The 17,541-nt window shown below is 37.7% G+C and overlaps 1 protein-coding gene across 2 annotated transcripts in view; it reads right to left on the bottom strand.

Annotated features, from left to right (window-relative positions):
- runx2a (RUNX family transcription factor 2a) overlaps window positions 1-17,541 on the bottom strand; it is a 71,097-nt gene that overhangs the window by 12,082 nt on the left and 41,474 nt on the right. Inside the window, exon 6 of one of the 2 annotated variants that reach the window (XM_079631898.1) lies at window positions 1,308-1,484. The exons of the other annotated variant lie outside the window; for it this stretch is intronic. Coding sequence (XP_079488024.1) covers window positions 1,308-1,484 — 177 coding nt within the window. The remainder of the gene's footprint in view (window positions 1-1,307; window positions 1,485-17,541) is intronic. 2 annotated transcript variants of the gene reach the window in all.

Raw genomic sequence — 17,541 nt, 5'->3', positions numbered from 1 at the left:
AATAATTGAATATATTCATCATTCAAAACAATTGAAATGACATAAATAAAATAATAATACATTTTTATTGACTTTAATGTTATATATATAATTCAATTTACATATAGTTTATACATTTCTTATATTTTGGGGTAACTAGGACATGTTTTTGAGGTTCACCCGTAGAAGAGTCCTTCTTTATGAGCCACATGTAAAAAGACTCATTGTGCACACAAAGTGGGTGACCTTTCTTTTTATAACAATATGAAGTCCAAGACCAAGCTGACTAGTATAAAAGGCCATGGTATGTAAATAGCTTAATCACATTCAGAGCCAAGAAGGGTTTCCTGTTTGCTTTCTACAGTATTCTAGTAAACACAGCGTCTGCTCCGACAGGAGTGGGACTGGAGACCATCCAAGAGAATGGCAAACATTATGCAAACTCTAAAGCTGAGCGCATATGTGAAATAAAAAAAATACCCTAAGCTCCAATATGCCAAAAGTGAAGCAGGAACTAATGAAAATATTTGGACAAATGTAATGGAATTAAAGCAATAGTTCACCCAAAAAATTAAATCTGTCATTATTTACTCACTCTAATGTCGTTCCAAACCCGTAAGCTGTTATTTTTTTCCCGTGGAACAAAAAGAAAAGAAAAAGAGGAATCTTCATTAATCTTCGCCAGAACCTGTTGTGTGTGATTTGAGAGCTGCACAACGGAGGGGAAGATTTAAATGTGGGTCTGTTCCTCACTTAAAACTGTCATATGATTTCTGAAGCCTTGAAATATGTTGTAAATATCATTCTTTTATGCTGCTTTGTTGTTGTCGTCTGGCCAAGAGAAGCATACAAATTCGTCAAAACATCTTTTGTCTTTCATGGAAGAAAGAAACTCGGGTTTTGGGATGACATGAGGGTGAGTAAATAATGACTTTTCCATTTCTGGGTGAACTATCCCTTTAAGGTGATGTAAGCAGGCAATCCCAAACAAAGATAATGCCTCGTTCCAGTAAAAGTAGACAAAAGGATCTGAGACTGTCAGACCTGGCACGTCCTTCAGTATCTCCTGTTTAAATCTGATTCACTCTGAAAACCACTGTATGATATTTCTATTTCTTGCATCATTCTAGCCCACTCTCTTTTTATCTCTGCAGGCTTATCTTCGGCAAATGCCTTGAATAAACCTACCTGTTCTCCAAATACAGATGTTTGTACAGTACACAAACCAAGCGACTCGCCATAAAAGATCACGCCAGAGGAAGGCCGACGGCCAGACAGACTAAAAATATCTGCGTTAAAGGGAAAGGAAAATGCCTGGGCCGGTTTACCTGAGATCTGAGTTTGCCCCTGTGGATTGAAGGAGTTCGGCGTGGCGTTGAGAGACGGCCGGGGACTCTGGGTTTGCACGGCAACTCTCATGGTGGTCTGGCGTAAACGCTCTAACTCGCTCAGGCGCTCGGAGAACAGCGGCGGTTTTGGGGGGTCTTCCATTTTCTGTCTGTGTCCTACCGAACAATATCAGACAGAAATTGCAGTTAATACACCTACTGCTCGATTCTGTCCAACTTTAAAGGGATGTTTTGCCCAAGAATGAAAAGTCTATCATCATTTACACACCCTCGTGTCGTTCCGAATCAATATGTTTGTCTTATTTTTTTTTTCAAGAAACTCAAAAAGAGATGTTATGCAAAATGTTCACGCTGCTCTTTACTATACAGTGAAAGTGAATGGGGATGTATAGCATTGAAAAAAGCACTGTAAAAGTACTGTAAAACTAGTCCATGCTCCATATTTAAAGTATTTTTGAAGTGATATCAACGTTTTGTGTGACGGACAGATATAAACTCAAATAAAAAACGTACATTTTGGACATAAATCTATCGTATGGCTTCAGAACACTTGAATTTAAGCACAAAAGTGGTACTTTTATGGTTTCTTTGGTGAATAAATAATGACAGAACTATCATTTTGGAGCACATTTAACTTTTAACAGGATAGTTCACATTTACTCACCCTCATGTTGTTGCAAACATATGTTTTTTCTTTCTTTATACAATGAAAGTGAACGGGTATACTGGTGTCACAAAAAAAGCACCGTAAAAGTACTGTAAAAGTGAAGTTTAAAGATTCTCCAAAATGTCTTGGAATGGCATTAGGATGAATAATGAATGTTATATTATTATGCTTATGTTATATATATATATTAAGTCTTTGAAGAGATGCAAATGAGCCATTGAGATTTCAGGAGTCAAATAATTTCAAACATCAATCGTATGGCTTCATATGTGAAGTATGGACTATTTCTGTGGTACTTTTATTAGTTTTGTACACTGTTTACATTCATTGTTTGAAAAAGATCAGTTTGTAGATTACCCAAAATATATTAAAATGACAAAGAGAATAAATGATGACAGAACTGTCATTTTTGGGTGAACTACTCTCTTAAAGGGACAGTTCACCAAATAATGAACATTCAGTCATCATCTACACAACCTCAAATTGGTGAAACCTGATAGATTTGTGAGAGGAACAGACCAAAAAATCATTAGAAATCAACATTTACTCTTCTGCTTTTTGAAGTGTAATTGAGATATGAGATCTACAGCCGAAGGCAAGATTAAAAGTACTGTTCCCATAACAAAAAGTTATTGTATGGCATCAGAAGACATGAAATAAAGCACACAGGTTGAATAAAATACATTATTATGCTTGTATCATAAATATTATGGTACATCCATAGAAAAAAAAAATTTCGAACGACATGAGGGTGAGTAAATGTTCCACATTTGGGTTAACTGTCCCTTTAATGGACAACCAACAATTAAACTTCATTATTTACCAAACAACACAGCAAAATAAATGTGCAGATCAGTGTCTGGGTCAGATGCATCAGCGATCTCTGCATCTCTAATCACAGAGATCTCAGTTTTCACAATAGCGACCCGCACACAAAAGGAGGGGAAGTAAATCGACTTTCTACCTGCCCGTACATGTTGTTGTTTTACACCGTGGCATCCATCCAAAAGAATTCACAGTCAAATTACACAACTGCTTTATTTCCCTATTATACCTATCATGCTTGAAAGTATGTCTGTGAGTCACGACAAAAGAATGACCCGCCAATGTTTATTCATTCATTTCCCATAAAAGAGGACAGACTCAATCCTCTATCCTGCAATAAAGAGTACGAGTCACGCCATGCCCCCACGTCCACCCCCTCCCCGGCTCGGACCGATCACACATGAACCACCCTTTCCAGTCCGTACCGAGCTCAACATCTCTACTCATTTCGCTGGAACATCTCTGTTGTGTCAATACCTGAGATGAATATGTGTTAAAGAGGGACTTTGTGAGTCTTTTTTTCCGTGCTTGTCTGTCTAGTCCTGGTTGGTTGCCCTGAATAGCTTGTAAAGTAAATATCGCACAGAAGAAAAGAGCAACTCCTGCAAAAGCTTGGCCGCTCTCCAGTTGGTTCGAGACAGAGCTACCTCCAATCTCGCAAAACCTGATTGTGCTCTGGAGTTCAGTTGAGCAAACACAGCTCCTCATTCACAGGCCAATGTTAGCTGCACACGAGAGCACTTTGCGTTGGGAGCGGGAGTAATTCCCTGAAAGTATTCCCTCTCACTACGCTATAAAAGAAACAATCAATACAAGGGAACTGGTTTCATTTAGTTTAAGGGGCCGACATGAATCTGGCGTCTGTGTGTGTGTGTGTGTGCATGAAGGTGAGCGACCATGAGTGACCAAATCTGCCAATATTTTGCCCAAATTAAGATTTACGAGAGATATGAAGGTGCAGTTTCACAGACAATGCTTATGATGGTTTTCCACTGCATAGTAGGTCTTGGTACAGCTCACTTAAATATTACCACCTCGGTTGAGGTACCGATACTAAGATGTCTCACTGCAGATCACTGATTGGTCAGAGAGAATCATCACTACTGTACCAACGTCATTAAATTTGCGACACGAGACACCAAACCCGAACAAACTAACTTTTTTGTCTTGAGTTTTTTGTTTCAATGGCAACACTATCAATGCCTAAATAAATCTGCAGCAGTCAGGTGGTACAACTATAGAGCTCTTTAAGTTGTTCATCATTATTGTAATGTTATGTGCTTTGAGACATGAGGTAATTCTTTAAATTAACATTTTAAAGTCTTTCGTGATGCTTTGCAGACTCTGCTGCGTGAGTTCATGTGTTTTGAAGGAGGCGTGGAAGAGTGGAGATGCTTTGAAGAAAGGGTGGGATCACATGCTTTCACAGCTGGCTTGCTATTAGCCTGGTTGACACCAGACCCTTCTCAGTTGTAACTGAGAGTGGGTCTGGGGAAGGTTCATTCACAGCCCATTTCCAAAAGGCCGCCACCAATTGGGCGCAATTGGATAGACCTAAAACCAATCAGAGCGATCGTCGTCGTGTAAAGCCTGCCTTAATGTTTGTGATTGGTGCCTCAATTTGGAAAAATTGGAAATGGGCTTGAATGGGCTCTTGGCCAGACTGACTTGCAGCGCAAATCTCAAATTTGCAGGAAGTTCGTCAGGGTTTTCCCAGGCTATCTTGCTATTGCTAGCCTCTCCGAAATTGCCTACCCTACCTTTAAGTAGCTTGTATAAACGTGCCTTAGAAAAAACATTACTGGTGTGCATCTTGAGACAAAACAATGGCAGTGACATACTTTAGGATATAAGCTTAAGACAGGTGTTATGTTGCTGTGGCTGTACAATTCAGCAAGGGTTACATTATGCAAACCGCTGATGTAAATACATCAATACATAATGTATTTCCTATAGCGCTTTATATAGACCAGCAGTGGTTCTCAACTCTGGTCCTGGTGGCCCTCCAACACTGTATATTTTGGGTATCTCCTTTGTCTGACAGACCCATCTCAGGTCTTGAATTGTCTATTAGTGAGCTGATGACCTGAGTCAGGTGTGTGATTATTTGAGGGCAGGACCAGGGTTGAGAACCACTGTTTGGCTGCATTTAAAATCACATACTCTCTTGAGTAGGTAAGAAATTCACGACCACTAATAAAAAAAACATGTTCTATTACTACATCAGCCCTGTTGCCCTTATCATGTGACCTACCAGCGTCAGATACGTCATTTCATTGTCATTCATAAATCCTCTCCTGTGGCCTCATGGGATAGTAAAGTGTCTATTGCATGCACACTTCACAATCTCCCAGTCATACATGTGCTTTTTGCCTTCTCTTTTATGAGTACATACTTCTTTTGTCACTGTTTTTCGGCTGCTATATAGTAGGGAAGTTTGCAATTTTAAGGTGCAGCCATTGTTTTAAAGCAGTTTCGGTAATAAACAGGAAAATAACAGAATCAGTGATGCCATCTTCATCAAATATGGTTCAAATTCTGCTGTAAAAACAGCCATAAAAAGACAATATTGTCCTTATTCAGCTCAAGTCAGTTCAATTCAAAGTATATTGCTCTTTAATAGCCTAATGCAGACCACCGAAGATGATTTATTGGGAAAATACATTGTCATACAGTAAGAGTATGGCATTTTTAAAGAGAGGTCTTTTTAAGATTTTCATAAGAAATGTCTATCATAAGATTTTGTTAACACTTTACAATTAGGCCTCATTTGTTAATATTAGATTTCTGACTTTTGATTACGGACATTGGTTATTCTGAAACTCTGGAGGGGACACATATAGAAATGTTTGATAACCCAAATATTTACATTTATAGCATTTATCAGACGCTTTTATCCAACACAGCTTACAGAAACGGAAATCACTTTCATCACTGCTAGTGTGTCTTATGAACATGTTCTGAGCACCGTTGAAGAGGACAGAAGCAAAATACTTCGGGATTTGAAGTCCAATGCTAAATTTCCAGGATGAAAAAAAAGGAAGTGAATGATTCAGCTTGAACGAGAGGAAAATCCCTAATGCTCATATCCTATGAGACATGCAGAATCCCCTTATGTTTACATCAGTGCTAAAAACATCTCTCAACGGTAGAGCTCAAATATTCAAATAAACACGTCTCCAATAAAGTAAAAGGATCTTGTTATGGCGAAAATTTTGAATACATTTTATTTAAGGCTGAGAAACAAAGGAGAAAAAAATGAAGTAGTCTTATTTCTTTGTTTTCATGCAAAAACGCCTTGATAAATAATACGGGTGTATAAACACCGTGTGCCAGCAATGCTATGTTAAATTGCCATATGATAGTGGCGTGACCCACAATAACACCCTGTGCTCGTTAAACACCAGCACGCTTTCAACATCAAATATCAGTCAGAGAGCATCAATCACGCCTCGGCGACACAGGGAATAAAACGCATGGAAGAAGAAAGGGAAACATACATCCGTCTAGATTTCATTTCTTTAATTGCTGTGCCGTGGAGGGCCGACTCCTCTGAAGAGTGAAACAATGGATTATTTCACATGGCAGATCTCGCGAAATTAGCAAAGAAAAAAAAAAAAAGGATTTTTAAGGACAGGACGGGGCCGAACGCCTGCTCCGTCGAAGGATCAGAAGTAGACGGAGAGGGGGAGAGAAATGGAGAAAGCTGACGGCAGCCAAGCAGAGCTGGAGTTTTGCCAGTCGCCTGTGTGGTCCGTGTGTTTCGAGCTCCAGGAAGTGAACTACGCCAAGAAGGGGCACACATGCTACTACAGCTTTAGAAATCGATGGGCCGACTGCAACAATCAGACACCATGCACCCGTACCACTACCAAACAACCAAACTTTTCTTTCAGGCCCAACACGTATTTGTTTGAGGGGTGATCGGGGCCAGAGCGGCTCGGTGCCGTAGAGTAATTGGATGTAAACTAACAAAAAAATCCTCTATGTGCCTCATACAACATGCGCATTAGGGCCGGAATCTATCTAGTTAGATTAGTTGCCATGGTCCCAAAAAATCACACATTCTAGTGGAGGTCAGAGTGCTTCTGTTTTGTTGGTGTGTGTGTGCGTGTGTGTGTGTGTGTGTGTGTGTGTGTGTGTGTGTGTGTGTGTGTGTGTGTGTGTGTGTGTGTGTGTGTGTGTGTGTGTGTGTGTGTGTGTGTGTGTGTGTGTGTGTGTGTGTGTGTGTGTGTGTGTGTTACTGTTGAAAAGTTAGTACGTGAAAGGGTCAGTTCGTTTGTTTTTTTAAAGAAATTAACATTTTATTCAGCGAAGATGCATTAAATTGACTAAATTCACCAAAGAATGGTTTCAGCCAAAATATAAAGCAGCAAAACTGTTCTCAACACTGATCAAATATAATGTTTCTTGAGTAGAAAATCTTGGATGATTAGAATGATTTCTGAAGGATCATGTGACACTAGAGTCTGGATTACGTAATGATGCTGAAAATGCAGCTTTCATCACAGGAATAAATTGCATTTTAAAGTATATTCAAATAGAAAACGTTTTTCTTAAATTGTTATAATATTTCACAATTTACCTATTAACTATTTTTGTCTGGAGGAAATATTTGTTTTCAATGACTACACATTCGATTAAACCTTCAAAATATTAGGACAATATTGGAACACTTTATTTTAAGGTTACACGTTACTACATGTACACTATAGTAATGACAGTAAATTATGTATACTTACAAGTAACTAAAACCTAATAACTCTATAGTAAGTACATGTACTTAATTATTATTACTCAGTACTTATTTGAGTAAGTACAATGCAACTACATCACCTTGAATTAAGTGTAATCAAAATATTATTATTATTTTTTTAAATACGAGGGAAGAACAAATTATATTAAAGCAACAGATTTTATTTTACCATGCAGAAAAAAAATACAAGCTCACAGGAAAAAGCATATGACTACAACATTCATAATTTGCTGGTTCTTGCATGTGTTCATAATTTCTTTGTATGACAGCCTGGCCAAAAAGGATGACAGGACAATTTGGCATGTTTCATTGCTTAATCACAAATAAAACAGTTGTCTACAAGTACAACTAGGCAATATGTAACAGAACAACACAAAGGTGAGTAAATGATGACACTTCTTGGGGAAACTGTTCCTTTAAAGGTAGGGTAGGTAATTTCGGAGAGGCTACCAATAGCAAGTTAGCTTTGAAAGCATGATATCCCACCCTCTCTTCACAGCGCTCTTCTAAATCCACGCCTCCTTCAAAACACATGAACTCGTACAGCCAGAGCAAACAAAAACGTCACGAGAGACGGCGTTAAACTACCTCATGTCTCAAAGCACATAACATTACAATAATAATGAACATAAACAACTTAAAGAGCTTTAGTTGTACCACCTGACTGCTGCAGATTCATTTCGGCGTTGATAGACACAGACATAGAAACGCATATATCCGAGTCTGAGGACGTGAACAGCTCTGGGCAGAACGTCACGGGTTGTAATCTTGTAATTACGGTTACGACACGGCGTGAACGCAGCTTAAGCTCGTTGTTTGGGTTCAGGAGGAAATGTAAAAGGCGACTGCTGTTTGTTTGTCTGCCGTTTTTGTTCGGAACCAATGCAATGACTGGACGAATATTTTTTGGTCTGCATATTTTAATATTTAGACCAGTTTCAACCAGTATGACAAAAAGTGTTTATAAAACAAAATGGCCTACCCTACCTTTAATGCTTGCTTAGAGACATAATTTGAGGCTCTGTTCCTAAAAATTTTGATATTCATCATATAGTGATAATTGCAGTATATAAATATGGTTATTGCTGTTGGTAGAAACACTTTATGGCTTCTATCAAAAACACCGTTATGCAGAAGTTAATTTTCACTTAAAAGGCTAGTAGGCAGAATGGCTGTTCTGGAACAGAGCAAAAACTGTTGTAATTATATTAGTTTGATATTAGCACAAAATCCCTTAAAAATATCTGAGCATGCATGATCCTAAAACAGCCAAATATATTGCTAGCCATGTGTAACCGTCTATTGCTGATAGAAAACATCAAGTTGCTGTGCCAACACTAACAGTCACATACTTGTCTTATATCACTTCTCATTTGAAAGTGTTCTTGAGGTAAATACAAGCAGATCTTTCTTATGCAAGCCATCCTTATATAGGTTTATTTTCAATGGCCTGTGTTGGCTTTTGTCTGAGAGCCCTACCGTATGCGTTTTGTGTGCATTTACCTGTCTGGACTCGCAGAGCGACGTTCAAAGAGAGAGAGAAACATCACAGGTTCACGGCTAATGCTCATTTCGGCATTGAGCAATTAGAGCGGCTCCGCGCAAACCGCAACGTAAACAATCTGGCTCAATGGAAGATTTTATGTGCAACATATTGATTGTCAGAAGCTGTTATGCAAACAATACACTGAAACATGTGGCGGCACAACACTGAGGCTGCAAAAGAAAGATTTGTTTGTTTCATTGGCCGGTGAAAGCATTAAAGGATTTCTTACAGTATAGGGGAAAACAGGGCTACAAACCTGCATGAGGGAAATGTTACTTATGTATTTATAAAAACGAGTATTATATTATATAAGTGGAAAATGTATTTATTTTTATTACAGATTATGTAATTAGATTTTAATCATTACATGCAAAGTGAGATATTTCAAGTCTTTATTTGTTATAATTTTGATGATTATGGCTTACTGTAAACCTGAATAAGTTGGCAGAACTCAAAACATTTAAGGCAATCAATTGCCTAAAATTTTTTAAGTTCTGAAATTCAAAGTTTAAGTAAGCAGAACTAGCAGATTTTTATTTTGTACTTAAACATTTTAAGTTAAGAACAATTAAAATGTATGAGTGCATTAATTCATACAATTAACTTAAAACTTTCATGCAATCTCAATGTGAACACTTTTATTAGTATAAACTTAGTTAGCTTTAACAAGATAAACATACTAATTTGCTAACATATTAGCAATAGTATGTTATACAGAAGCACTTGCTGTATGAGCACAACAATATAAAGTTATTATTTGCTCTCAAATTAAGCGCATGCACTACTTGTCACCATGATAACTATCCTGCAACATTAACAGAAATTATTCTAAATTAGCATAACAAAACATTAATCACTACTAAATCTCCCACTTAATATTAATCTTACACAAAAAAAGCCCATAATATTACTCTTAATTTTAGCATTTACTCTACCTTTCGAGTGCCATCGGCAAAGCATGCTGGGAAATAGACATCCCAGCCGTTTCAGTTAAACTTAAATTCGTCTAAATTAAAAGAAATAATTTCATGAAACTCAAAACAATGAAACAGTTCAGTTTACTTAAAATACATGAGTTCTGTGAACTTGAAAGAAAAAGAAAGTGCTAAATACTCATAAAAGTTCATTTGACTGAACTAATTAGTTTAAGTTTGTCCTACTCAAACCAATTAATCATTTTCAGCATTAGGGTTTACAGTAAAAACCTTTTCACAATATTCTAATTTTGAATTTGGGGTTTTCATAAGCTGTAAGCCATAATCATCAAACTTATAACAAATAAAGGCTTGAAATATCTCACTTTGCATGTAATGAGTCTATATAATATATTAGTTTCACCTTTTAAGTTGAATTACTGAAATAAAGTAACTTTTGCACGATATTCAATTTTTTTGAGTTTCACCTGTATGTATATATATATATATATATATATATATATATATAATCAGATTTTTTATATATATATAAATAACATTTAAATTTGTTGTTTTTGGTTGTTATGTGAGTGCAATCAAAAGTCCCTTTTACCACAGGATCCTTTAGCCTCGGTGTACCACAAACTGAATGAGGAAAAAAAAGTGTGAGATAAAATGAAAAAGATGTGTGAAAATTCGATTGTGGCGGACAGACTCCATCTGAAGAACATTTACACCGTTTACCGTCCTGCTCTGTGAAACGTGTTTGGCTAAGTTCTGCATGAGACAATAACTCTTTTCCAGCCGTCTTCATGGCAGTCAAAACACAGCGTCACGGATCATCTTGGCAAATACCTTTTTAAAAACAAGCCATGTTTTCCATCTCCCCAATGCGAGGTGGCATTAATTAACAGAGCCAACACAGGCAAAGCAGGGAACTTTAATGTGCACTTTTCACATGCACAAAAATTGCATGGATTTACCTTTATAAATACAGTCTAGTTTGTTTTTTTCAGTGACGTTCCAGTGACACCACATCACAGCACTGGACCAAAAAATATGCAATACAGTCTAGTAAAGAATGATTCTGTATATATTTTTGAAGAAAATTACTTTTTAATTAAGAAAATATGAATGGGTGTGGGTTGCTATGCTGTTCTGATCATTTTTGGCCCATTTCTTGGTGGTTGCTTAATGTTTGTTTTTTAAAATAATATTCTGGTGTCTAGATAACTACGTGGTATTTTTGATTTTGTGCTTGTTTTAGCGGGTGAAAATGGTACATCTGATTGCTTAGTAAAGTTACAGTGCAGCTCTCCTCAATGACACACAATATTTGAGGAATCATTCATAGCACCAGGGTTATTACAGTTAATTAAAACTAAAAGGTCTTTAAAACATGTCAAAACTCCACGAAGTACAGCAAGCGTATGGCTGAGAAGAACACTTGTTTAAACAGCATTCACACAGGGACATTTGACTACACATCACATTTCTGACATTATTGGTTCTGTTTGCAATCGTAATGCAAAGGATCGGTCTACGGGGCATTAATTAAGCCTTTAAATAAAAGTTTCGTCATTATTTGTCTGGAGCGGCTGTGCTGCTGGCGACTAACCAAACAATTCTTGCTTTTATATACTGTGTACTGTGTTAATTTTTTGTTCTTCCGTTTTCGCAAAGCTTTGTTTTGCTTCGCTTCTGCTATGATAAAGAGACATTCACTCTTGCATTGTGTGTTCGTGCATTTTGGAGGCGGAGCAATGAAGTCAGGGTGTGTTTGATTGGGTTGATTTCAAATATCAACAGTGTTTCTCAGAAATTGCTTACTGCACCTTTAACATAAAATTAATAACAACTAAATAGACATCTAAACTTTAACTCAAATGAAAACAGAACATATAAAAAATAAAAAATAATTCAAAATATTAATAAAAACTACATTAGTATCGCATTGATACTACAATAACACCTCATAGCACAAACTCTGCAAGATAAGTTACACTCTATATTTTTACATTTAGGCTTTAGACATCTGTAAGTATATGCCATAGTAAAATAAATGGTTTATAAACCAACCGAGTGAAGCCAACATTCCCTAAACAGTTTAAAGATGAAGTCCATATGTCTCACGTGTGCTACTGTTCTTAGTTGTACTTGTATCTATCTGCTTTTTTAAAATGCAAACTTTTGTAATAACTTATTTTGTTTTATATGACATAACAAGAATCAGTTGACGTGAATGTATATTGATTTTGCTCTTTTCCCTCTCACATGCTTATAGAGACTGTCTTTCACGTGTCAAGCCCACCAACAAACCAGCACTAAAGGATCAGATATCGGCGTAAGAATGCTGCTATTATGATGGTGTGCGAGGAACACTGGCAGTCATGGTGGTAAAAGTAACACAGGGCCCTCTCTGAACGGTCTGAGCCGCCCCTCCCAGTCTATTAGTCCAAATTGCTCTTAATAACCACAGTTACACGAGACCCGCCAAATGATTACAGCAGCGTGCGGTTCACACTCATGGCCCTGTGCGACGAGACCAGTCAAGAGCTGCTGTGTAGAGCAGAATCGACATAAAACGAAAGCCATAAATCTGATCAATTCATAAAGCAACAGCAAGAACAACACGATTCGACGCAGCATTCGCTTGAGTTACGCACTTAGTTTGAGCAACAATATTGATGCTTGTCTTCTTGTGTGTCTTGGCTCCCATTGGCTAAAGAACATTGGATCCGTCTCCGGGTTGAATCTCGCAAGGAATATTTTCTTTACAAATGAGTACACGTTTCTGGGGAATTTCATGCTAGACAAAATATATCTGCACTTTCTCAATGGCTTAAATGGTTAGGGCAAGGTGTAGACCACCTTAGTAACAATGAAAACAGACAGTGAGCCAGATTTACTAAACACAGCAAATTAGCGCCGATGGGAGTGGAAAGTTCTGCGCGTGATCTACTGACGACATGCAAATTAAAGAACAGACAGCCGGATCATTTCCATAATGACCAACGCAGTCGACCAAGACCAGCGCAAATTAGCGTCTGGTTTAAGACGTGCTTTTTTTGGGTGGTAAATAAAGGAGCAAAGAGTAAATTGACTAGCGCAAACCTTAGTAAATCACCTTGCGTGATTTATTTAAATGCTCTCCTCCCATAAATGTTGCGTCTGAAAGGGAAACCCGCTAAAATAACCCTGTCCACGCCTTTTCAGCACAAATTTTTACCCCCGTGCCTTTAGCATATCCGGACAGTAGTTTTTTAACACCAAAAGAGGGTTTGCGCTGGCGCAAGCTGTTAGAAACGCATCAGTCCGTTTTTTTTGGGTACCGTATTACAAGTAACACAAGTTACATAATCAGATTACTTTTTTTAAGTAATGAGTAATGCAACACATTACTTTTAAATTTACAACAAACTATTACTTTTTCAAATAAGTAATTCAAGTTACTTTGTCTTCCCATGTATTGACTGACAGCTCTCCTGTCCCCATGTTAAGAGAAACCATGAGTAAATGCTTAAATGATTATTGTAGTTCTAGACTTAGGGCCCTATCTTGCACCCAGCGCAAATGACTTTGTACGCCGACGCATGCATCATTACTATTTTGCACCCGACGCACAGCGGGCTTTTCCCTCCACAGACGCACGTCGGTAAATTAGGGAATGAACTTGCGCCGGCGCAAACGTTCCCTGGTGCTATTTTGTGGTTTGAGAAAACAATTTCGCCACAGACCAAGAAAAACCTAGTCTAAAGTCAGTGGCGCATTATTCAGATGCTATTTTAAGGGCGCATGCTTGGCCATAATGTAGCATAAGCGCATACACTTTGCTTCTCTCATCTACACAGCAGTTCCCATTTTTGCAAACCATACATAATTACTTGGAAACATATTACCACACAAGGGAAATCATTGTGGTGTCCAAGAAGATGTGAATCCTAGATTTCCTTGAATAGCTTACTCATTTATCCAAATTATTCAGGCTTATTGTAGTAATGACGGATCAAACCTGTTTGATCAATAGTGGCCATACATATCGGTATATAAGGACATCTGACAAAGTGGGTTGTCCATCAAGAACCAGGAAACTAAATTCTAATGACTGCGAAATCAACTTTACCGTCATGTAAGTTGCATGCGCTGGCAAATCCGCCGTTATAATAGCAATCCGCCATGGAGCAAGCGCGCCTGCTCTTAAAGGGAATGTGAGAGGACGCTCTGATTGGTTTATTTCACGTTACGCCCAAACCACACCTATGAATAATGAAGCTACTTCAGACCAACCCATTTTAGATTTGCGTGGGGTCCGCCCACAAAGTTACTTGCGTTTCGCGTTTGATACTTGCATTTCAGATCGATAAAATAGGGACCTAAATGTGAGTGTGCATTTACTCATCTCACTTACACAAAAAAAAACAGATTCAGTAACACGCATCATCGCAATCTGAACAATAAGTAAATGAGAAAGTAAGAATTATTTTTTTTTAAAAGTGTGAACACTTTTAATGACAAAAAAGTTCACAAGAAGAAACATATACACCGTTTAACCTCCTCTTATGAAGTGTGTAAACAATCGTCTCAGTTGTGTCGGAATTTCAGGAGAAACATCCAAGACAAATTTGATACATAAACCTAACGGCGAACTCAATAAAGTCTTGTGCATGAGCAATGAAAGAGCAACCTCGGACCAATAAAACCGTCCTTTGGAAAAGAACTGTATGACGTTGAAAGTTAATTAAAGGCCTGAATGTCTGTCTGTCTCTCTGAATGAGAGTTTTTGTGTCTCTCTCTCAGTTTTCCTCTCTTAAGCGCAGGAGGAATGTGTAAACAGGCAGAGGCAGCTTCACGACACACTCACAGGACGTTGCGCAACTCTAAATGCCTCTGAATGTGTCATGCATGGCCACCTGCCTTCCGCTCAACAGCAGACGAGGATGAGAAAAAGACCTCCAGATAGATCATGTAGGGGAGGAGATTGACCTGAAGCATTATTCGCCTAAATAAAAGCTGTTCAATATCATAAAAGACCCCAGCAAACCTCAGAGAGGCTAATATGGGTTTTAAGGTCAACATACACTCTTAAAAATAAAGGTCTAAGGTCTACATCTGTGGTTCCGTGAAGAACCCTTAAAGGGATAGTTCACCCTAAAATGAAAATGATCCCATCATTTACTCACTCTCAAGCCATCCTAGGTGTATATGACTTTCTTCTTTCAGCCAAACGCAATCTGAGTTACATTAAAAAATATCCTGGCTCTTCCAAGCTTTATAATGGGAGTGAATAACTGAGATTTTGAAACCTAATAAAGCGCATCCATTCATCATAAAAGTAATCAATACGGCTCCAGCGGATTAATAAAGGCCTTCTGAAGTGAAACGATGACTTTTTGTAAGAAAAATAACCATAATTGTAACTTTAAAAACTGTAATCACTAGCTCCCGGTTCCTTACGCGCATTGACGAGAGAGTTGAGTTCCGGCAGAAGAGTGACCTCTGACCCGACGCATGACAAATGACGTGGCGTAAGCTTCGGTGAGAATAGATGCCTCTCGCGGTTCAAACAAATAACAAACTCAAATTTAAAAATTCTCATTTTAGAGAATTCTCTTCTAATTCATGACCGGTGTTTTGTTTTGCTATAACCTGCTTTCGCGTTCTTCAAAACGTCATGCAGAGGTCAGAGGTCACTCTTCTGCCGGAACTGCTCGTACGGCCATTACCGGAAGCCAGTGGTTATAGTTTATTAAGTTTTAAATATGGATATTTTTCCTATAAAAATGCATCTCTTCACTTCAGAAGGCCTTTATTGACCCTTGCAGAGCCGTATGGATTACTTCTATGATGGATGGATGCACTTTTTTGGGCTTCAAAATCTTAGTTACCATTCACTGCCATTATAAAGCTTGGAAGAGCCAGGACATTTTTTTATATAACTCCGATTGTGTTCGTCTGAAAGAAGAAAGTCATATACACCTAGGATGGCTTGAGGGTGAGTAAATTATGGGATAATTTTCCATTTTAATTTACCATTTTTGGGTGAACTATCCCTTTAAAATCCATAGAACTTTTCCACTGGACTGGTTATTTATAGTGGAAAAAGGTTCTTTAGACACTTCACACTAAGCAAAATGGTTCTTTTGTAACTTTATTTTTAAGAATGTAAAAACAAAATTGATTTAATTCCATTAAAATTGTCCTGGTCTTATTTGTGATTCATTGTTGCATGTTATTATTACAAAGAAAAAAAGTGTATATGTCTTTTTATATTATTATATGTTATATATATATTATTTCAGGTAATGTTTACTTTATTTTAAGTAATGAAAACGTTTTTCAACGTTAGTCAACAATACGGTATCTACTCCCGTTTATACTAATTAACGAAATAAAAAGACATCAACCAACTATATAATTCTGTAATTACGCAACATCTGAAAGAAAAAACCCAGTCTGTGTTTACACCAACAGAAGCCGTGTCATCGGCTGGTATTTTCCTTGATAAACACATGCACACAAAGCCAGAAAGAAAACCTGAAGATGAATGAGCTGCGCGAGATGAAAGCCTCGTCACATCAGAGATGCCCGAGGGCACGATTAATCCGCTAATGAATGAAGATCACACACTGGCATAAAGCGGCTCCAAAACGCTGCTGCCAGATGTTAATTGAGATGAGGAGGTAAAGAGGGGAAAAACGAGACTTTAAGAAGTGATATTGTTGGTTTAGCCGCCAGAAAGTTATCTGTGAATACGAGGCCAGTGGCGACAGATGTGTGCCAGGCAGGTTGGCATGTTCTTTTTACAAATGTGCCAGGATATTGCGCCAAGGCTGGATCTACATCAGACTGTGTTTATGTGTATGATGGCGTGCGACGATGCGAGATGAAATGTTGATGCTTCAGATGTTCTGGGTTGGTAACCAGCGCTTTGCTAAGGGGTTGCTAAGGTGTTCTGATAGGAGTGCGGTTCCAGATTTTAAAAACTCCATGGACACTTTTCACAGACTGAAGATGCGTTTTAGCGTCATAGGCATCATAAATCCTGCAAGGTTTTATTTATATATATATATATATATATATATTATTATTATATAAAAAAAAAAAAATATGTATGTACTATAACACTATGTCTAGTATTATATTACCTTTGCATCAAATTGCAAATAACTAGTTAACGCTGCTGTGAGGGTGTTTCTAACGCAGCGGCTACCATTATCAATCTTTTTTTCACTCTTTTTGAAAGTTGTGAAAACACTATTGTGGAGATTTTCTTTTGCTATTTGAGCAAACTGGAACGCAAAAAAATATTATTAATGTAGTCGCTCATTCACCGCTATTTAATTTTACCCAACTATGATGACTTCCACTTCTGAGAAACCTGGAAATGTGAAAAGGGTCAATTCATTTTTCACCATAGGGACATTTTTAGCAGTAAATGATTCGCTGACCTTTTGTTAATTAATGGTATATGCTTTTGTTTAAAGCATCATTTCAACTTATTTTTG

The sequence above is a fragment of the Phoxinus phoxinus genome (genome assembly GCF_949152265.1).
Source record: "Phoxinus phoxinus genome assembly, chromosome: 13".
NCBI lineage: Eukaryota > Metazoa > Chordata > Actinopteri > Cypriniformes > Leuciscidae > Phoxinus > Phoxinus phoxinus.
This window is presented reverse-complemented; position numbering and strand designations above follow the sequence as displayed.